Source organism: Dipodomys spectabilis, unplaced genomic scaffold, assembly GCF_019054845.1.
Source record: "Dipodomys spectabilis isolate Male_0828 unplaced genomic scaffold, ASM1905484v1 ptg000002l, whole genome shotgun sequence".
NCBI lineage: Eukaryota > Metazoa > Chordata > Mammalia > Rodentia > Heteromyidae > Dipodomys > Dipodomys spectabilis.
In genome coordinates, this window is record NW_024870679.1 from 57,710,600 (window position 1) to 57,734,042 (window position 23,443).

The following is a 23,443-nucleotide window of genomic DNA, read 5'->3' on the forward strand; positions in this document are numbered from 1 at the left end:
AGATCTGAGAAGCACAGTCCAAAGCCAGCCCATGAGACTCTTATCTCCAAATAACCACTAGAAAACGGGAAGTGGTGCTGTGGCTCAAAGTGGTAGAGCACTGGCCTTCAGTGAAAAAGCTCAGGGACAGTGTCCAGGACTTGAGCTCAAGCTCTATGACTGACAAAAAAACAAAAACAAAAATAAAACCCACTGGTGAGAAAAATCAAAGAGAGGCAGCCAGAGGTCTATGACTGACCAAAAAACAAAAACAAAAACAAAAACCACTGGTGAAGAGAAAAATCAAAGAGAGGCATCCAGAGGAGTCTTTTTCTCTATATATACTTTAATTTATCTTTGAAATTTTAAACCATGGAAACCATGAGAAGATAAAAAATATACAAAGCTCATTGAACTCATAAATGTTATAGATCATGATAGACAATTTGCTCCATGAAAGTTAGAATGTGTTTGTGACTTTAACTAAGCATCACTATCCCACAATACTGTGAAATTTGGGAAATTATGTACACTTAATCACAATACAGAATTTGGAAAAGAAAAAACCTAATGACTTATTAATTATGCAATTTTCAAGAAAATATTGAAACAATCACATCTCAGCAGTGTTAGATACAGTTAAAGCATGGGACCAACTGTGTACAGTGGAAAATATTCAGGTATTATATAGGATAGGCTAGAAGTCCAATACAAGATGGCTGTATGAGGAACTAGAGAAGATGAACTCAGAAGCTGAGCTTATCTTAGCTCAGTAGCCGGGGATGAGCAGAAGCATGAAGGGTTCTCAGTCTATACACTGAGTGTGAGGAGAGCCAGGCACCCTCCTTATATGCACTGGCTCCTCTCTAGTTTGTTTTTTCTGATTTCAATTTTTTTTAAAGTATTTAAAGAATAAATCTAAACATAGCACCTAGAAAGACATTAGACATCTAGTATCTAGTAAACATTAAAGAAGAGAAACAGAATTTATCACTTACTCATCTATGTGAAGGTTCATAGCAGTGCTAATCCAAGCTTTGGGTATATAGCCTAAGAAGGAAAAAATATCAAGCTATAAACATAAAATGTTAATAAAAACAAATCTTAGGCAGCACCAGTGGTTCACGTCTGTAATCCTAGCAACTCAGGAAGCTGAGATCTGAGGACAGCAGTTCAATACCAGCCCAGGAAGGAAAATCCATGAGACTCTTCTTTCCAATTAACTACCAGAAAACAGGAAGTGGTGCTGTAGCTCAAATGGCAGAATGCTCACCTTGAGCTGAAGAGCACAGGCACAGTGCCCAGGACCAGAGTTCAAGCCCCACGACTGACCAAAACAAAAAACAAAACAAAAAAAAAAACCAAAAAACAAGTATTTTAATCATGTTTTAGATTTTGAAGTTGAAGTAGACACCAAGTTCTCAGGTTAAAATCCTAAACTTTTTGATTAAGAATAAATAGGAAGGGCCTGGGAAGGTGGCTCAGTGGTAGAGCGCTTGCCTTGCATGCCTGAGGCCCTGGGTTCGATTCCTCAGCACCACATAAGCAAAAAGAAAAAAGCCAGAAGTGGCGCTGTGGCTCAAGTGCTAGAGCGCTAGCCTTGAGCTGAAGAGCTGAGGGACAGCGCCTAGACCCAGAGTTCAAGCCCCACGACCGGACCCAAAAAAAAAAAAAGAATAAATAGGAAAAGAAGAGAATTTCTAAATGCAGAACAGTTTTGCCTTGTGTAATATCCACATATTTCAGTCATGATGTTTCAAATTTCAGTTACGATGGTATATTGATGAAATGCATACAGCAGTTCCAGCTTTTCAGTACACAAATTAATATATAGATGAACACTATCATCTATGACCAACGCTATCACATTTCTAAGTCAGGTCAGACAGCAAAGCAAACAGCTGTGGTACCTAATTATCTCATGTGATAAATCAACATGACCTGTTACAAAACAAATAGGGTTCCAACAGAAGAAAAAGGAAACTAGCCAAAATGAAGACCAAAAATACAACGAAGAAATGTGACAAAGGTAGCAGTGGCTAACAATTGTTAACCTAGAGATGTATAGATCAGAGGATCTAAGTATGAGGCAGCCTGGTCATGAAAGTTCATGAGATTCCATCTCAATCAATAGCTGGATACAGTGGCACATATCTGCTATCCTAGCATAGTAGAGCACACCTGTCATTTCTAGCAACACAGGAAAGCACAAGCAGGAAGAGTGAAGCTCAGGCTGGCATAAAGCAAAACCCAACCTCACAACCAATGAAGCCAGGCATTAGTGGCTCATAGCTATAATCCTACCTACTCAGGAGGTTAACATGGGGCGAAGCCAGCTAGAACAGACAAAACCTCTCATCTCCAACTAAAACAAAAGGTGGAAGATGAGGTGTGGCTCAAGTGGTAGAGTACCAGACATGAGTAAGCAAGCTAAGCAAGAGTGCCAAGGCCCTAAGTTCATCCCCCAAAATGGCAACAATAAAAAGGAGAGAGTGCTTAGATGCATGGCTCAAAGAATACAACACCTGCCTACCATACACAAGGCCCTGAGTTCAATTCCCAGAACCACCCCCCAAAAAAGTGACAATACTCAAAGTGAAATCTGAATTGAATATAAAGGAGTTACATAGGGGCTGGGAAGTTGTCTCAGTGGTAGAGTGCTTGTCTTGCATGCACGATTCCTTAGTACCACATAAGCAGGAAAAGCCAGAAGTGATGCTGTGGCTCAAATGGTAGGGCGCTAGCCTTCAGCTGAAGAGCTGAGGGACAGTGCCCAAGCCCAGAGTTCAGCCCCTATGACCAACAATAAATAAATAAATAAATAAATAAAAGGAGTTACATAGATTGAGCTGACTGGAATTTAGTTTGAGTGTGGAAGAAGGGAAGGCAAAAAGGGGAATGAAAGTTAATGAAAATATGCAGAATCAATAGATCAAAGAATCTTAGTGGTGGGTGAATTGCCAGGGTTTAGGCCTAAAATGAGTAAGATAGAAAAAAAAATACTTGTTGAGAGAATGAGACAATATAGGTGATGCAGGTATATAAGAACAAAGTCTATGGTATGAGGAGTTGAGGTAGGGAAGGCAAAATAAATGAGGCAAACTTGGATGACAAGATGTAGGGTGTATGTGATTATTAAAATCACAAAGTACTGGGACAAGAGTGATAATTTAGAGAATGATAAAAAACCTAAAGCTAAATCTTCAAGAGGTAAGAGTTAATACAAGTGAATGCAGGACTGCAACAGGCTGGTAGATGACATAGATTCAAAGTTAAGAGATTCAAACTTGGTATTGTAAAAGATGAAAGAGAGAAAAATGGCCTACCAGTGTGGTATAAAGAACAGAGAAAACAGATTCCCTTCATACAGGTGAAGGGGAGACTTGGGAGAGAAAATACTAACTACTTAATCAGTGAAGACCAAGAATTGTCAAGGTCTCAGTGGGAAATAATGTAAAAGAATTATTTTTAAATGTTAGGGGAAAAAAAAAAGGAAGGCAAGCTAACTTTGTGATACCACCACTATGTCAAACCAAACTTGACCCTAGGACAGAAACCAAGCCAGCTGCAGTAGGTTAATAAAGTGCTGACATCAGAAATACAATTTCAACAGCTATAGTAAAAAACATGAACTAAATGGATATATGAAAGTATATCTGGAGGGCTGGGAAGGTGGCTCAGTGGTAGAGTGTTTGCCTTGCATGCATGAGGCCCTGTGTTCGATTCCTCAGCACCACCTGAGCAGAAAAAAAAAAAGCCGGAAGTGGCGCTGTGGCTCAAGTGGTAGAGTGCTGGCCTTGAGCTGAAGAGCTGAGGGATAGCACCCAGGTCCAGAGTTCAGGCCCCACGACCGGACCACCCCACCACCACAAAAAAAGTATATCTGGAAAAAGCAGAATCACAAAGTTTTAGTCTGAGAACAGTAGTTTTCTTTATATCCCTATCTTGGTTAAGGAGATTAAGGTTTTCAACTTATCTATACTATGCTAAATAATAAATTACAGTTTTTGTTCCTCAAATTCACAATAATAAATTCTTCAGGGTTTCTCACCAACAAGATATTACTGCATTAGTAATCAAGTTACAACCTTATGTAAAGGAGCATGTTACTTGTAGCTAGAGAAATAACCAAATTCATATTTTATTTCTACTTCTAAAAAAATATACTTTTACTGTGGAAAAACAAACACAAAAGCTTGACATTTATTTTTAAGTGTGCAGCACAGAAGTGTTATCTACATGCATGCTCTTATAAAACAACTCCAGAATTTTGAACCTGGGATTTTTTTTTTTTTTTTTTTTGGTCAGCCATGGGGCTTGAACTCAGGTCCTAGGTGCTGTCCCTGAGCTCTTCTGTTCAAGGCTAGCATTCTACCACTTTGAGCCACAGCACCACTTCCAGTTTTCTGGTGGTCAATTAAAGGTAAGAGTCTTATGGACTTTCCTGCCTGAGCTGGCTTTGAACCACAATACTCAGATCTCAAGTCAATTACAGTGTCAAGCCAGGCCTCATACTTTTTAGGCAAGCATTCTACCACTTGAGCTATGCTTCCAACCCTTTTTGGTTTACTTATTTTTCAGATAGCATCTTAAGAGGTTGGCCTGAAGTCAGGCTCAGACCTGTTCTTCCTACCTACAACCACCCTAGTAGTTGAGATTATAGGCATGAAGTGCCCACCATACCCAGACTGTTTAGTTTGAGACATTCATTATGTAGCCCAGGCTGGCCTCCAGAGTGCTGGTATAACATGTGTGTAACACCAAGCCCAGCCTTCTCCAGAACTTTTTCAGCCTGAATGACTGAAACTCTTACCACTGAACAGCTCTGGCCCTTTCCTACTCTTCTCAACCTATGGGAACAGCATTCTACTCTGTATTTCTAAGACTTTGATTACTTTAGAGCCTCATAAGTACATTCATGAATTATTTGTTCTTTTGTGAACTATTTCAGTTAGAATAATGACTTCAAGTTGTTTAAGTTGAAAACTTCATTATATGTCTAATACTGTTTGACAATATTTTTCATTAACTAAATACTCTTGAGTATTTAAACAATGAACCAGTTGGACTAATCATATACCTACAAGTATAACATACAAATACAATAGAGAATAATTTTGTAACATTAAAAAACAGAAATCCTTACCAAGAAAATAATATACAAGGCAAAAATTTCTAACCAGGAACAATGATTCCACACAACTATGTTTAAGTAGTAGGAGCAGAGATCTCCTAAACCGCAAGAACTTGTATTGCTGTGGGAAAAAAAGAGAACAGAATGAATTAAATAACCATCCTCCAAATCACACAGTACATTACATTCCATATTATTTTTTTTGGAGAGAGGGTCTATATAGTCTCAGCCTCCCAAATACTGGGAGCAAGCACTACTACACCTAGTCATTCTATATCATCTAAAGCAAGGACTTGACAGTAAAAGTCAACATATAAAATGCAATAGGAGAGTTTGAGGGGTTAGCTTGGTGGCAAAACAGGTTATCTAGCATGTGTAAGGCCTGGATTTGATCCCTATCACAGTAAAAAAAAAAAATTACTGTACAAAATAACAAAGACTATTCCAGAAAAAAACAAACAAAAAAATCAACTATTTTTAGGGCTACAGGTGTGGCTCAAGAGGTAGAGAGCTTACCTAGCAAGCACAAAATCCTGAGTCAAACCTGAGTGCAGTCAAAACACTAGTTTTGATATCAAAATATTTAATATTTTCCTTTACACAACTATTTAATGATAGGAAATGAGAAATAAGAAAATCAACAGCATCAATCCATTCTTGGTACTTTCTGGACATTTCCATTGAATATTTTCAGATTATTGTTAACCACTGCGAAGGAGCAGAGAGAGCAAAACCATGAATATGAGAAGACTACTGAAACAAAGGCAGGTAACAACTTTTGTTTGTTTACACATACCAGGTATTATGCTAAGCATGTTATATGTTTTAATCCATTCAAACCTCAAAGCTTCCCAATGAAGGTGGCTCTATTATTAACTCCATCACACAGATAAGGAAACCAAGGCACAGAAAGGTTAAATAACCTACATTATCAGCAAATTGGAAATAAGAGATATGAATGAATCTGGGCAGGCTGACTTTAGAACATATCATATTTCCTTTGTAGTACTGGGGACTGAACTCAGGACCTCATATATGCCAGACAAACAATCTACAACATGAGCCATTACCCAGTCCTCTTTTTTTGTATTTTGTTTTATTTTTGATAAAGGGTCTCACTAGCATTGATTACTCGGTCTGGTCATGAACTCTCAATCCTCCTGCCTCTGCCTCCTGAACAGGTAGGATTACAGGCATGTGCCATTATACCTGGGTTTTTGTTTCCGGGGGTAAGGATAAGGAATCCTATTATATAGCCCAGGCTTGTCTTGAACTCATCATGCTCCCCAAGTGTTAGCCATTCAAGTGCTAGAATAACACACATAGGCCCAGCTCAGAACCTATAATCATAAAAGTAATGCCCATGAGTAAGAATTACAATTATGCCGGGCACTGGTGGCTAATGCCTGTAATCCTAGCTACTCAGGAGGCTGAGATCTGAGGATCACGAATCAAAGCCAGCCCAAGCAGGAAAGGTTGTGAGGCTCTCTAATAAACCACTAGAAAACCGGAAGTGGCGCTGTGGCTCAAGCAGTAGAGCACTTGCCTTGAGCTGAAGAATACAGGGACAACGCCCAAGCCCAGAGTTCAAGCCCCTCCACCACCACCAACAACAAAAAAAATTGCAATTAAACAAATGAGGACTGCTCAACATCAACATCCCTGGCAGTAAAGGAAATACAAATCAAAACAACTTTGAGATTCTATCTCACCCCCATTAGATTGGCCAAAATCAAGAGAGTTCAAACAAGAAATGCTGACAGGGATGTTGGGTAAAAGGAACCCTATTGCACTGTTGGTGGGAATGCAGAGTATAACCAATTTGGATGGCAGTTTGGAGGTTCCTCAAACAAACAAAAACCATAGAACTTCCCTATGAACCAGCCATGGGACTCTTGGGCATCTACCTAGAAAATTATGTCAGGATACCGTAAAGATACCTGAACATCCATTGCTGCACTACTCAAAATACAACTATGGAAACAGCCCAGATGCCTACAATAGATGAGTAGATCAAAAAAATGTAGTACATATACACAATGGAATTTTACTCATCCATTAGAAAGAATAAGATTATGTCATTTGCAGGGAAATGGATGGATCTAGAATAAATCATGTTAAGTAAGTAAGCCAAGCTCAGTGACAAAGTGCATGTTTTCTCTCATATGTGGAAGTTAAAGATCTAAATTACAACTGGACATGATAACCTGATGGACTCTAGGCATTCATATGCAGTCAGACTAAAGAAGGATACTCTGAGGGGAGGAATCCAAAGGGATAACTCCTCTGAGCAGTAAAATATTATTTATCAAAACAAATTCCAGCAAATGAAAATGTTGTTGTTGTTGTTGCTGTTTAGTGGTGGTGGTGTTTCTGCTTTTGGAGTTTTTGTCTTTTGGGGAGAGGCAACAGGGGGTACAGAAAGGTAGGGAGGAAGGGTGAACAAATGCAGTTACAATTTTCAGTATACACTTTGTGGAAAATGAACTATGCAACTTTTTGGACAGGGATGGGAAGGGGAAACTGGGAGAAAGCAAAGGAAGAAGTAATGTTGTCCAAAAAAGAAATGTACTCATTACCTGACTTATGAAATGGTAACCCCTCTGTATAACACCTTAATAATAACAATAAAATTACACTTTTTTAAAAAAAGAAAAAGTAGCACTCCATGCATGATACCTATAATCCTAGCTTCTCAGGGGGCTGAAATCTGTGGATCACAGTTCAAAGCCAGCACAGGCAGGTAAGTCCATGAGACTTTATCTTCAACTAACCACCTAAGAAATGTTGTAAAGCTGTGGTTCAAGTGCTAGAATGCTAATCTAGAGCAAAATATGCTTAGGGGCAGTGCCCCTAATTATAATAATGCTGCATACTGTCTTTATATTACAATGCATGCAGAAAATGTCATAAATTCTCATACATCATATCTTTATTATGACCATCATTGGTTTACACATTGCTTGCTCCATACTAAACTGGGCTTGCTCCCTACTGAACATTTTTGCTGCAATGTTCAGTGCTCTGTCTACCAGAGCAGAAATGAAGTGAATTACAGCATAACTACAAATAGTACAAATGGGCTGGGACAAACCATGATTCAACAGGGAAATATCAACCAACTCTTCTGCCAGGTATAACCACTACAAAATTAGATTTGAAGGTCTCGATATTATACTGCTTAAACCAGGTTTATAGCTACCTTGCCTTGTTCTAAAATGATGATAGGACAAGTGACATATTCTAAAATTACTTATAAAACCCCAAGTTCATGAGGGTCTTCAATATAAAAGCAGCTACCGCTGCAGAGTAATTTGTGTGAATGTCAATCCTTCCTCCTCCCTGGCACCTGCTAGGTCACAGCAAGTGCTACTACCAAACAAGGAGGTAAGGAGGATGGCAAAGCATTGTTCTTCGCGGAGCAGCCAAGGACAGCTAATAACCTCAAAATTATATACAAGTCTTTTTCCTCAAACAGACTTCAGTGCTGTTTTGTTGATGAAATCTTGAATTAATCAGATGAGGTCAGGTATGGGCACACACACACCAAGGCAATCTTAATGCAGCCAAATTCTACTATAAGGAAATACCGGAAGGATATTTTACCTGAATGATGGGAAATGGAAGATAGTTCATGTTGTTAACAAAGTACAGGAGGCTATAGCTATAGCCCATGAATGCTCCAGCCAGTAAGAAAAACAGATGATATTCATTTAAGCAGGTCTGCACAGGAGGGCTGTCTAGGCTGAAGGGGAAGGAAAAGTTTAAAAGTCAAGAACACATCTCACTGTTTTAGGCTTAATATTTACCCAAGGCAAAGTAATGAGTCAATCACTTTTAAAACTTCCCAAATTCTAACAAAATGACTCATATTAGGAAAGCATGAGTAAAGACTAACAAAACCTTTCTCCTTGATGCCTGACATTTCCCTGGAAATCAGACATGGCAAAGAGTATCTATAGCAATAATAAGTAATGAGCTTACAAGTTGTTGAACTGCACCTGATAGAGATCCTATAACTTCATGCTTCATCTGTGTTTGTTTTTGTTTTGTTTTGCCAGTTCTGGGGCTTGAATTCTGTCCCTGAGCTACTCTGGCTCAAGGCTAGCACTGTACCACTTGAGCCACAGCACTTCTTCCAGCTTTTTCTGTGCTTAATTGAAGTTAAAAGTCTCACAGACTTTCCTACCTGGGCTGACTTAACCGTGGTCCTCAGATCTCAGGCTCCTGAGTAGCTAGGACTAAAGGCATGAGCCACATATCCCCAGCTATGTTGTCTCTTTTAAATGAGTATCTGCCACAAGAATCTTGGAGGCTATGTTTATAAAGTTGCTACAAATACTACTAGGGTAGCAGATTTTATGGGGGGCACAAGGCCTTTATGGCAGGGAACCCCACACCTGTTGCATGCAGAGCTCCACTCCTTTAACCTGAGTAGTATCATAGACAAGGAAATAGCTCCTGATGGATGAAGAATCTGTCACCTATATAAACTGCATCCAGCCAGGCATCAGAGGTTCACGTTTGTAATCCTAGCTATCCAGGAAGCTGAGATCTGAGGATCATGACTCAAGGCCAGCCTGGGCAGAAAAGTTTGTGAGATTCTTTTTTTTTTTGGGTCCAGTCTTGGGGCCTGAACTCTGGGCCTGGGCGCTGTCCCTAAGCTCTTCAGTTCAAGGCTAGCACTCTACCACTTGAGCCACAGCGCCATTTCCGGCTTTTTTTTTCTTATGTGGTGCTGAGGAATCGAACCCAGGGCCTCGAGCATGCAAGGCAAGTGCTCTACCACTGAGCCACCTTCCCAGCCCTATGAGATTCTTATCTCCAGTTAATCAGCAAAAAGCTGGAAGTGGAGCTGTGGCTCAAGTGTTAGAGCACTAGCTTTGAGTACAAAAGCTCAGGGACAGCATTCAGGCCCTGAGCTCAAGCCCTAAGACCAGCAGAAAAAAAGCGGGGAGGGGAATACAAATGAGGGGCATCTATCTCCCTGAGGTGAGATCCCAGGGTGAGTATTTATTGGACTTGAGGTTACAAGATGACAATAATAGGTTAATTTTGCTAAAGACTCTGAAATCTCGAGTAAGCATATTTATAACAAACCTAATCTCTAACAGCTAGAGCCTGCTGCTCCCTAGACTCCCACTGCCACCACCACTGAGAGAGATGGGCCAAAATAAAGACTTATCCAAGAGGAGTGCCTGGGACTTTCCTATTTACAACAGTCCTAGATTCACAGATGTCCTTTATCATTTCATGTTTGTCAAAAGGACAGTCTTCACTACAGAAAGCATCATATCAGGAAAATTGGGAAGACAGACAACCTAAAATAAATGAAGTATTCAGTAGCACTCATGTAGCACTGTGTTAAAAGTGGAAAATATAGAATAATCTATTAAAATATAAATTTATTGATGTGCACATATATATGTATATAGAACATGCATCAAAAAAAAAAAAAACAATCAAACTCAGGTCCTCACACATGCAAGGCAAAATATTCTATCACTGAGCTATCCATACCCTCACCCCTTTGAAGTCCAAAGATCAATGTCATATGTTCAAGTTCTATATAGGTTTCGAAATTATAAAAACACTATTTCTTAAAAAATAGTAAGGAGTAAGCCCAGTATTGGTGGCTCATGTCTGTAATCCTATCAGGAGGCTGAGCTCTGAGGATTGTGGTTTGAAGCCAGCCCAGGCAAGAAAGTCCATGAGACTGAGACTCTTCTCTCCAATAAACTACTCAGAAAAAGCCAGAAGTGGTGCTCTGGCTCAAGTGGTAGAGCACTAGCCTTGAGCACAAAGAAGCTCAATGATAGTTCTCAGGTCCTAAGTTCAAGCCCAGGGCTGGCAAGAAAAAAAAAAAAAAGCAGTAATAATTTCTTGAATTTTTTTTTGGTCAGTCATGGGGCTTGAACTCAGGGCCTGGGTGCTGCCCAGGAACTCTTTTGCTCAAGGCTAGTACTCTACCACTTTGAGCCATAGCACCACTTCTAATTTTCTGGTAGTTAATTGTAAATAAGAGTCTCATGACTTTTTTACCAGGGCTGGCTTTGAACTACAATTCTCAGATTTCAGCCTCCTGAGTTGGTAGGATTACAGGCATGAGCTACCAGCACCCAACTGGAAATTCTTTCTTAAAATTCATCATTTTGGGGCTGGGAAAGTGGCTTAGTGGTAGAGTTCGTGCCTACCATGCATGAAGCCCTGGGTTTGATTCCTCAGTACCACATAAACAGAAACAGCCGGAAGTGGTACTGTGGCTCAAGTGGTAGAGCACTTGCCTTGAGCACAGAGAGGCTTAAGGACAGTGCCCAGGCCCTGAGTTCAAGCCCTAGGACAGGCGAAAAAAAAAAAAAAAAAACTCATCCTTTCCAAACTATCTTTCAAACTCCAACCTACCTGCTTCCTCTTTTAGATGTGTGTAGACTCTCCTTGCTTTCTGAGATCCTAGAGGAAGTACCTGAGCATCTCACTTGTTCTTCCTATTACATTTACCTCTATCAGGTCAAACCCTATTATTCTCAGTCTATGTCTGAATCAGTCTCATAAATCCAGCAGCACCTAGCATATCACCTTCCACACACAAATGTTCTTAAAACTTTGCTAAACTTAACAAATATAAAACATCAATCAACCTTTGACATATAGAAACAAATACCTTTTAAAGATGTCTGGAAAGAATATCTATAAACTATTTGCCTATGTAGGTCATCTTTGGCTTGGTAACTAAACAAACTTAGTTACGAAGAAAAAAATGTATTTAATATACCTTGTAGTACCAGTGCAGGGAACCACAAGAAAACTGTACTGGCCCTTGTTGATTACTGCTGCACACCAAGCTGTCACCATCCCCATGGCAGCATGCACAAATGAGTGCATGAGTTGTTGAGGATGAACGATCCTTCCTATCAGGGCCAGTCTGGAGCAGGGAATAGAAGGCACAACTGCAAAGAAAGAACAAACTATGGCTACAGCACATGAAGTCAAGAGGGCTGACGCCATTACCTCTTGTCCTGGCACATAGACACCAAAGGAAGAAAGATACTCATTGTCAATTGCAGTGCAGAAAAATTCCATGCTAACAATTCTAAGTTAAAAGTACTTCTCATCAGGTACCAATGACTCATACCTATAATCCCAGCTATTTAGGAGGCTGAAAGATCTAGAGGACTGTGGTTTGAGGCCAGCCTGGGCCTGGTTCAAGACACTTCTTCTCAACCCAGAGCTAAGCATAGTGTTATGTTCCTGTCATCTTAAGCTATGTGGGAGGCTGAGATTGAGAGGATCATAAAACCAGGCCAGCCCAAGAAGAGAGTCCTCAAGACTACCTCTATGGAAAGGAAACTGGATATAATGGTGCACAATGTGATCCCATCAAGAATGGGAACCTAAAAAGCAGGTGGATCACAGCTCAGGTGTACACCAGAGAGGGAACAAAGACCATACTCTAGAAATAACCAATGAAAAGCAGCACTGAAGCCGGGTGTTGCTGGTTCACACCTGTAATCCTAGCTACTCAGGAGGCTGAGATCTGAGGATCAGGGTTCAAAGCCAGCCGGGGCAGGAAAGTCCGTGAGACTCTTATCTCCAATAAACCACTCGAAAAACTGGAAGTGGCGCTGTGGCTCTAGTGGTAGCTCCCTTGAGCTGAAGAGCTCAGGGACAGCGCCCAAGCCCAGAGTTCAAGCCCCACAACCACCAAAAAAAAAAAAAAAGAAAAGAAAAGCAGGGCTGAGGAACACAACATCTAAAAGCATGGTTCTGTAGTCAACCTTAAAATTTTAACACAAAACTTGACCCATTATGCACATTCAAATATAAAATGCACTGAGTTTGCCTTTAGTAAAATAAATTCTGCTTTTTAAAGGTTCAAATTTGAAAACCCACCTGCATAGAATTCCACATTGAAAATACTTATTATTACTATTACCACCGACAGCAGCAGGAGATAAAAGATCACATACGAACTATACAAATCATTAATAGAATCTAGAAGAGAAAAAAATTAGTGAAATTTATTTAGTCTCATAGTCACATTCAGTGCACTGCAATATAAAAGAACTGTGAATTATAACTACAATTTTAACTTTAAAATGTGGCTTAGTGGTAGAGTGCTTGCCTAGCATGCATGAAGCCCTGGGTTCAATTCCCCAGTACCACAAAAACGGAAAAGGCTGGAAGTGGTGCTATGGCTCAAGTGGTAGAGTGTTACCCTTGAACAAAAGTTCAGCGCCCAGGCCCTGAGTTCAAGTCCCAGGACTGGCAAAAAAATAAAAATAAATTTATTTTGCCAGGTTCCAGTGGCTCAAGCCTATAATCCTAGCTACTCAGGAGGCTGAGATCTGAGGATAAGGGTTCAAAGCTGGCTTAGGCAGGAAAGTCTGTTAGACTCATCTCCAATTAAGCATGGAAAAAAAGCCAGAAGTGGAGTTGTGGCTCAAGTGGTAGAGCGCATGAGCAAAAAAGCTCAGGGACAGCACCCAGTGCCTGAGTTCAAGTCCCAGGAGCAGCGCATGCGCATGCGTTCTCGCGCACACGCAGACACACACGTACACGCGCGCACACACACACACACGTACGTACACACACACACACACACGTACACACACACACACACACACACACACACACACACACACAGTACTACTGACTAACCACAATTAAAGAAGAATGTTTTCTAAGCCTTCATAATTAAACATTTACACTGGCTTATGGCTGAATTTCATCTGACCTATGAAACAGCCAGTTACCAGTGGCTCCTGCCTGTGATCCTAGCTACTCAGAAGGCTGAGATCAGGAAGGTCATGGCATCTCCCAAATAACCTACTAAAAGATAGCATGGAGATACGGCTTTTTAACCAAATGGTAGAGCACCAACTAAGCATACAAATAAGGAAAGAAGCCAAACGAGGTCTTGAGTTCCAATAAACAAAGGATCTTAAGTTTAAACACTGGTGAGAGTGAGCAGGAGGAGGGAGGGAAAAGAATAAGGGAAGCTATATACATCAACAAAAACAAGGGGAAAAAACATGATTATTCTTTACCTACAATACTTTCAAAGGCAATAAGGTAAAGCTTCTGACTCCTTGTTGGTGGCATAGCTAATAGTAGAGCACCTGACTACTAGCACAAGGTCCTGAGTTCAAACTGGTAACAGCAAAAGAAATACACTGTTGGGAGGTAAGGGGAAAGGATTTAAAGAGTATTTGTCTTTCTTACCCAGAGGCAAGACGTTAATGACTTCAAATCCTACTGTATCAACAGTTATCCACAGTACCACACTGGAATAAAAAATTAAAGACGGGCACCAGTGGCTCATTCCAGTAATCCTAACTTTTTGCTCAAAGTTAACGCTCTACCACTCTGAGCTACAGCTCCTCTTCCAATTTTTTAGGTGGTTAATTGGAGATAAATGTCTTCCAGACTTTCCTGCTTGGGCTAGTTCTCCAATCGTGGCCTCTTAGGTAGTTAGAACTGCAGACATGAAGCCACCGGCGCCTAGCTTCTTTTAATTCCTTTTTTATTTATAAACTTGTGGGGCTTGAACTCAGAACTGGGCACTGTTGCAGAGCTCTTTTGCTCAAGGCTAGCACGTTACCACTTTGAGCTACAGCTCTACTTCCAGTTTTGTGGTGATGAACTGGAGAGAAGAGTCTCAAGACTTTCTTGCTCAGGCTGGCTTCAAACCATGATCCACAGATCTCAGCCTCCTGTGAAGCTAGGATTACAGGCATGAGTCACCAGAGCCTGGCTTTAATGCTTTAATTCCAGTGTGGCAGTGTGGATAAATGGAATTTGAACTGGTTCTGAGATTAAAGGTAACATTCTAGTTTAGTTATTAGTTGTGTCTCTGAATAGATGGCCTGTTCATGTATAAAGCAGAAACGATACCTCTTTATTAGACAGGATTATAGGGAAGAAGGGATATAGATAAGCAATATATGTAGCATAGCACACAGTAGATGGGAAATAACAGGAAACTTTTATTTTATAGAAAGCAAGTTATTTTTTAAGGAACCTAGTGATTTTGTCTGAGAAACATTTTGATCTGCCTCAGTCTTTTCTTGCTCCTCAATTTCTGCATTCAACTCCACCTTTCCTAGTATTTTTTTCCTCTTTACTACTCTTATCATCCTTTTTGCTAGCTATAATACAGAAATATAGTATGCTTTATTTAGACTTTTTTTTAAGATGTGATTTTTTTTCTACCCATAATTTTGAACAGGTCACAGGAACAGTTCACTCTCTTAAAATACAGTATCGACAAGGCTGTCCAAAGGAAAAACAAATATTAAATTTTCATTTTTTTTATTTATTTGAAACAATTCAACTCTGTGTGTCTGTGTGTGTGCGCGTGTGTGTGCACACTGGTCCTAGGGCTTGAACTCAGGGGTTTGCACTTTTACTTGTCTATTTCACTCAACGCTGTCACTCTACCACTTGAGCCACACCACCACTTCTCATAATTCAACTTTTTTTTTTTTTTTTTTTTGTCGGTCGTGGGGCTTGAACTCTGGGCCTGGGCGCTGTCCCTCAGCTCTTCAGCTCAAGGTGAGCGCTCTACCACTTGAGCTACAGCGCCACTTCCGGTTTTCTAGTGGTTTATTGGAGATAGGAGTCTCACGGTCTCTCCTGCCCCGGCTGGCTTTGAACCGCGATCCTCAGATCTCAGCCTCCTGAGTAGCTAGGATTACAGGCGTGAGCCACCAGCGCCCAGCTTCATAATTTAACTTTTATGTTGAGAATTAGACCTTTTAAATCTGTTTTCAGTAAATTAAATATCATTACCTGATAGCCATTGTATAGGATGAAATAGATTAAGGCTGTTGAAGATTACAAAGACTGTGACACAGACGGGCAGAAGCAACACTGACCAAACAATACTTGCTACTATCCTCCAGCCCAAAACCTAAAATGAAACAAACAAAACTTTTCAATCATGAAGTCAGTTAAATGATTTGTTATGCAAACTCTGGTTTTTTTGCATACAGGCAGTTAATCACAAATATTTATAACCAGAGCATAGCCTATGCAGTTATATATAAACCAAAATGTTTCTACTATTAATAACCTAAAATACCCTATAGAACTTTACAACATCAGTGAACCAAATCAGGGTGAGATCACCTTTAGTTTTATGACTATGTATTACAGTAATACTCTGAGTTTAGTCAATAATTATATGAATACCTAAAAGTTGTACATACCTTTATAGAACTATAATATGTATCCCTCACTGGGCAACTACTGTGTTGAGCATTGTAATCACATGGCTGAATTGCCAGGCCTCGCAAAAAGCCGCAAAAAAGATTCACTGATGAGTAAACCCAAGAAGAGATACTGAGGGGCCTTAAACATGAACGTAACTATTGGACTTATGTTCTGGAAGATAAAATAGTGCCAAGTTTACTGTAAGGGTGCCTGGAAGGAAGACGGAGCAGAGGGGATTTGATCCAAACAGGTCTCAGCAGTCAAGGGCAGTTCACCAAGACGGCTCAAAGACAGCAATGTCTGGAAAAAGGCAGTGGGAAAAGGAAAAGAAACAAAATGCAGACATCTCGGCGGTATATTCTACAGGACTCAGTGACTGATCATATAGATGGTGAAGAATAAATAAGACCCAAAAGTTTAACCTAGGATAACGGAGATAATACCCGGGATAGAAGTATAAAGAATATTTCCTCCTCTTCCTCTAACCGCCAAAGAACAGCGGATTCTGCGTGAGGCACCCCTCAGCTCAGACACAAGAACTTAGTAGGATTACCTCGCCTGCTTAGCTGGTCCCCAACCCATCATCACATCCTTTCCAAGGCCGGAAAACCTTCCCCACGTCTCATCCCAAGGAACTAACATGTTACTTATTTCTGCACCTGAATAAACTACCTTCGCAGAAAACCCTCCGGCTCCCAACTGCGATTCAGGTCATCCCTCCCACGATAGCCAGCTGTCATTTCAGACTCCAGTCCCCACCCCGCACTCCGGGGTCCACTCGGGACAGCTCCACGAGCCTTCAATCGGCCCCCAGGCGGTCCCTTCCCTCCCAGCGCGCACGCGCGGTCAGAGGCACCGCGCAGCCCCGGAGGAGCAGCGAAGGCCAGCGAGCGCCGCACTCACGCGCCACAGGATGTCCCGCGACCCGCCGGCGCTGGGCCCACTCGCCGGCACAGCCATGGGGATGGCGGCCCCTGTTCTGGGGCGTGCGGAAGCCAGGGCGCCTGCCCGCCACCGCTGTTCAAAGGCAGGAAGGCCCCCCGAGGACCCCGTCGGGGCTGCCTGAAACACTGCCTGAGCAAACGGAGGCCCGGGCACCAGGCCAAGCCGGCGAGGCTTCATAGAGACCGGCTCAACAGGCCTGAGCTGCCCGACGTTCATGCTCCCTAAAGTGGGCTGTGGCCCAATGAACCGTCCTCTGGGGTCCAAAAGGTCCCTCCGAATCAGGGTCCACCGAGGCGCCAGTAACAAAGGGCGGCGGTGCTGCATGCTGGGAACTGTAGTCTCGATGAGCCTCGGGGAACAAGTAGGAGGAGGAGGGGGAGGAGGAGGAGGCAAAAGGGGAGGAGGAAAAGAGGGAGGAGGAAGAGGGGGAGGAGGAGAGGGGGAGGAGGAAGAGGGAGAGGAGGAATGTTGCATTCTGGGACTTAGAGTTCCAAAGTAGAGCATGCTGGGAGTTGGAGTCTTCCGGGAGGTGCCTCGAGCATCTTGGGAGTCAGTCTTTTATAAAGCTGCTAATAACAACTCAATGAATAGATTGGAATTGTGCAGTTCAAAAGCTTTGGTGAGGACTGGGAGGTGGGTTAGTGGTTGAGTGCTTGCCTAGCATGCTTGAAACCCTGGGTTTGATTCCTCAGTACCACATACACAGAAAAAGCCAGAAGTGTCGCTGTGGCTCAAGAGGTAGAGTGATAGTCTTGAACAAAAGAAGTTCTGGGACAGTGCCCAGGCCCTGACTTCAAACCCCAGGACTGGCCAAAAAAAAAAAAAGGATTTGGCGAAATGATTTGCATTCATTTCTCAAAGTTAATACATCAGTTGAAATCAAAGGATATTGTGATCCTCTTATCAACTTCTCAATAATTTTACTGAAATCTATTTTTTAAAGGATGGAGGGAAAAGGTTAGAAGCATGGATCAGGTGGTAAAGCATCAGCCAGTGAGCTAACGCATCAGATCAAGAGTTCAAATCCCAATCTGGGACTAAAAGAAAAAAAAGAAGGGGGAAAAAAAAAGGACATGGCAGGCAGTGTAATCCTAGATACTCAAGAGACTGAGATCTGAGGATAATGGTTTGAAGCCAGCCTGGGCAGGAAAGTCCATGAGACTTATTTCCAATGAAGCACAAAAGAGCCAGAAATAGAGCTGTGGTTCAAGTGGTGGAGTGCTAACCTTATGCAAAAAGCTTAGGGATTGTGCCCAGTCCCTGAGTTCAAGCCCAGGATTGGTACAAAGAGAGAAAAGAAAAGGCTCCAAGGATGGCAGAGAGGCTGCGTGACATCTGAGAATGTCTCTTGCAGTCCTAGGAGGGGCAGGCTTTGACATACAAGACACTTTGCAGAGTGGTAGGCCCGGACTCATCAGGGAGCCTGGAAAAAGAACTAAGGAGAGTCTGGAGCTAGGGAGCAGGTGGCTGTGGCTGTATCTGCCAGACACTTGAGGCTTCCTCTCCATTCCCTGGGCTGGCCACCAGCGCTGTGATTCCTGTGTCCCACAGACACCCTGCCCGACACCACCCCACCCCGATTGCTCTGAGTTCACAGTCAAAACCCCAGAAAGCTGGAAACCTAAGGTGGTGGGAGTCTCCCTTTGGGGTGTGATGCCATTCTGTTCTGGAGGACATTTCCTAGCGCAGAGTGACTTCTGGTGGGGTGTCAATTCCCATGGATTATGAGTCTTTCTAGTTTCTCGTTTGTCATTCCTAGTTTTGGCATCTATTGTTTTGAATAAAATTCCTTGGGTCTAGTGACATGTGAATCAGGTAGTGGGAAACCTGCGCCATCTTCTGGCCATGATGTGAATAGCTTTCTGATGACCTATTGTTTCTTTTGGCTTTTGGAGCTGCTAAAGGGGAGAAAGTCAGTGCTCAATGAAGAACCACCTGAGAAACAAAGTTCAAGTACAGATTTTGGTGTCTATGTGTGGATCGCCCCTGGTTCCAGAGCCTAATGCTAACTGTAACTAGACTAGACTTTGAGAAAGTAAAAAATAAAGTATGCATATGGCTGGGCAGTGCTGGCTCACACCTGTAATCCTAGCTACTCAGGAGGCTGAGATCTGAGGATCTTAATTCAAAGCCAGCCCAGGACTGGAAAGTTCCTGAGATTCTTATCTTCAATTAACCAGTAAGTACTGTGGCTCATTTGGTAAAGTATTAGCCTTGAGCACTAAGTCTCAAGGACAGCACCCAGGCCCTGGGTTTAAGCCCTAGGACCAGCACATGGGTGTGCACACAGAGGTGAGGACCTGCGTTCAGTCCCCATCACCAGAAAAAAGACACAATGAAGACTAAACTTTGATTACCTGAAAGGCAAATCTGATCACAAAACTCCCTAGATGTAAACACCTCACTTGGAGCCAGATGAGTCTGATGGCTCATGCTTAGCTCCTGAGGAGGTTGAGATCTGGAGAATCAAGGTTCAAAGCCAACCTGGGCAGAAAAGTCCATGAGATTCTATTTCCAGAATAACTAGAAATAAGCCATGCTGGAGGTGTGGCTTGAATGGCTGAGTACCAGCCATGAGCAAGAAAGCTAAGCAAGCAGGAGACTCTGAGTTCAAACTCTGTTACCTGTCCTCCCACCCCCCCCCCCCCCCGAGAAAAACCATTAGTTATTCCACAGTGCTGAAAGAACAAACTCCAGACTCCTGCCTTATGTGACCTGTCTTACCAGCTCAGCTCTTTCCACAGCTCATATATTATGTTCTAGTCGCAGGTGAGTCTTGGTAGTTTGTGAGACTCACTATCGTGGAGTCTTAGAAGATGCTGCTGTTCTCTGGGGACATCATGCTACAACTGGGCTCTGCTGCTGGCCCCACAGCCTTTGCAGATGGCTTTCCTCACCCTGGCCCCTAATTTGCTCCCTCAGGCCCAATCTCATCACCTGTCTCTCTGTCTGTCTCTGTCTCTATCTCTGTCTCTCTCTGCCTCTGTCTCTCTCTCATGTAATCTTGGTTTCCCCTCACCTCCATGCAGGGGAAGGAAGTTATTTTTTCCTGACAAGGGTCATTTGAATAATTGTCTAGCTACACAGAATTATTTATACAGACAAGCAGGCTGGCAGCTGGCAAGCGATTGGAGAAGCATACATGTCTGTCCTGGCAAGTACTAAATGATTTTGCAGGCTTTCTCCATGTGTCACCCAGCTATCTCCTGAACTTCATATGTGGTCAGCCTAGGAGTATATTTAAGTGGATAGATAAAAAGATGTATCAAATCTCTTTGTTTTGTGCTGCTCCCGAGGCTTGAACTCAGGGCCTGGGTGCTATCCCCAAGTTGTTTTTGCTCAAGGTTACCACTCTACCACTTGAGCCACAGCTCTACTTCTGGCTTTTTGGGTGATTAATTAGAGTCCTACAGACTTTCCTGCCTGGGCTGTTTCAAACTGTGATCCTCAGATTTCTGCCTCCTGAGTAGCTAGGATTGTAGGTGTGAGCCACTACACTGGCCTCAGGTTAAGATTTTTAAAGATCAGATTTAATGACTGCACAGTTTGCTAGTCCAAAACTGCTTAGAAAAGCAAAAAGTGGATGACTCACACCTGTAATCCTAGCTACTCTGAAGGCTGAGATCTGAGGATCATGGTTCAAGGCCAGTCCAGGCAGAAAAATCTTTTTTTTTGGGGGGGGGGGGGTTCGGTCATGGGGCCTGAACTCTGGGCCTGGGCGCTTTCCCTCAGCTCTTCAGCTCAAGGCTAGTGCTCTACCACTTGAGCCACAGCACCACTTCCAGCTTTTTTTCTTTTTGCATATGTGGTGCTGAGGAATCGAACCCAGGGCCTCATGCATGCAAGGCAAGCACTCTACCACTGAGCCACTTTCCCAGCCCTGGGCAGAAAAATCTTATCTCCAGTTACTCACCAGAAAGCTGGACGTGAAGCTCTGATTGAAGTGGTAGAGTGCTAGCTTTAGGCAGAAAAAAATAGCAAGTAAGGGATGGATGGGCACATGCACACACACACACACACACACACACACACACACACACACACACACAGCACTTAGGTTAGCAATATGACATCTCCAAAGTGCAGACCCGAAGAGGGCACGAGAAGGGTGCAGATGAGGCTGAAGCCCCGAAGTCCTCACACCAGCGTTACTGCTCAAGGTCAAGGCTGGGCAAACACCTGCAACCTGGGGAACAGGAAAACGGGAATTCACAGGGTCTCTCGTGGGCCTGGCTGGGTGGAGGCTCAGGTCATAGTGGAAGTCAGGAAACCATTCTCTGCAGCCTAGGGCCTCTGTCACCCCTCCCAGCCAAGGACTGACTGGCCTTTTCCCCAGCATGTCTTCAGGCCAGATTCTAAGCACCCGCGTCGCGGAGCCTCTCGGGCGCCCTCGCGCGGCCGTCTGAGGTTGCGCAGGCTGCTGCGGGCAGGTTCTGCAGGAGTTGGATGGGTAGTTTTCATTCTGTCCCAGGAAGGCGCTTACGCAGGCAGGCCTGAGGATGAGATACTCAGAGGTCTGGAGCCCTCGGTTCTGTGTTCCCTCTACCAGTGGCCCACCTCCTTGGGAAGACTCTGCTACTGTCCAGAGTCCTCAGGAGAACCTCAGTCCTCAGGAGAGCTTAAGAGGCAAATGCTGAGCACCAGTGGCTTATGCTAATCCTTAGCTACCCAGGAGGCTGAGATCTGAGGGTGGTGGTTCAATGCCAGCTTGGGCCAGAAAGTCCATGAGATTCTTATTTCCAATTAACTACCAAGAGGTTGGAAGTGGTGCTATGGCACAAGTGGTAGAGTGCAAGCCTTGAGCACAAATAGGCTCAGGGACAGTTCCCAGGCTCTGAGTTCAAACCCTAGGACCAGGAAAGGAGAGAGAGAGAGAGAGAGAGAGAGAGAGAGAGAGAGAGAGAGAGAGAGATACAATTCTTTGACCTCTCCCTCCCTCTAGCTCTCATTTTAGTGGCATACAGTACAGACTGTCTATTGGCTGGCCTTGAACTTGTGATCCTCTAGCCTCAGTCTCTTGAGTGCTGGGGATCATTCTTTCCCCCCCCCTCCCCCTCTGCTGCTACTGGGGTTTGAACTCAGGAACTTTTCCTTGTTAAACAGGCCCTCTGCCACTTGGGTCATATCCCCCAGATCTTTCTTTTGCTTCCTTTATTTTGGAATGGGGTCTAATACTTTGCCCAAGCTGGCCCGACATCTACATAGCTAGAATGATAGGTGTGAACTACCATGCCCAGCTTTTTGCCCCAGCTGTTCTCAGACTACAATGCTCCTGACCTCCATCTCCTATATAGCTAGAATTATAGGCATGAGCTGCCACATTGAGGCTGATTTCTCTTTAGTTACAGATCCTAAAGGGCTTGGTGACTTTCAGACAGCAATAGCTTATGTTAGAATAGCAGACCACCACAAAATTTATGAACACACCAGCCCCCTTCCCCACTGTCCCAAATCACAACAGAAGCCTATAAGCAAGATGGTGTGTGTGTGTGTGTGTGTGTGTGTGTGTGTGTGTGTGTGTGTGTGTGTACTGATCCTGGGGCTTGAACTTAGCTGTCCTTGTGCTTTTTTGTTCAAGACTAGTGCTCTACCAGTTCAACCACAGCGCCACTTCCAGTTTTTTGGTGGCTAATTGGAAATAATGGTCTCATGGACTTTCCTGCCCAGGCTGGCTTTGAACTATAATCCTCAGATCTCAGACTCTCTCTTTTTTTGTGCCAGTACTGGGGCTTGAACTCAGGGCCTGGGCACTGTCCCTGAGCTTCTTTTGCTCAAGGTTAGCACTCTACCACTTGAGCCACAGCACCACTTCCAGCTTTTCCTGTTAATGTGCTACTGAGGAATCAAACCCAAGGCTTCATACATGCTAGGCAAGCACTCTACCATTAAGCAACATTCCCAGCCCAGATCTGTCTCTTAAATAGGATTATAGGTGTGAGACACCAGTGTCCAGCAGCAAGATGGCTTTTTAGACTAAAAGTCTTGCTGACTACTTATACTTTTTCTTTTCTTTTCTTTTCTTTTTGTGGTTCTGGTACTTGAACTCAAGGCCTGGGCACTGTCCCCGAGCCTCTTTGTGCTCAGGCTAGTGTTCTACCACTTCTAGCTTTTCTGAGTAGTTTTTTGGAGATGAGAGTCTTATGAACTTTCCTGGCCCACACTGGCTTCGAA

The 23,443-nt window shown here is 43.0% G+C and overlaps 1 protein-coding gene across 1 annotated transcript in view; it reads right to left on the bottom strand.

Moving 5' to 3' along the window:
* Ndc1 (NDC1 transmembrane nucleoporin) overlaps positions 1-17,341 on the bottom strand; it is a 49,977-nt gene extending 32,636 nt beyond the window's left edge. Inside the window, exons 1-7 of the mRNA XM_042683427.1 lie at positions 17,231-17,341; positions 15,905-16,025; positions 13,004-13,105; positions 11,886-12,060; positions 8,720-8,858; positions 5,126-5,234; positions 978-1,029 (exon numbers count right to left, since the gene is read on the bottom strand). Coding sequence (XP_042539361.1) covers positions 978-1,029; positions 5,126-5,234; positions 8,720-8,858; positions 11,886-12,060; positions 13,004-13,105; positions 15,905-16,025; positions 17,231-17,287 — 755 coding nt within the window. The 5' untranslated portion in view covers positions 17,288-17,341. The remainder of the gene's footprint in view (positions 1-977; positions 1,030-5,125; positions 5,235-8,719; positions 8,859-11,885; positions 12,061-13,003; positions 13,106-15,904; positions 16,026-17,230) is intronic.
* Positions 17,342-23,443: the final 6,102 nt, after the last annotated feature.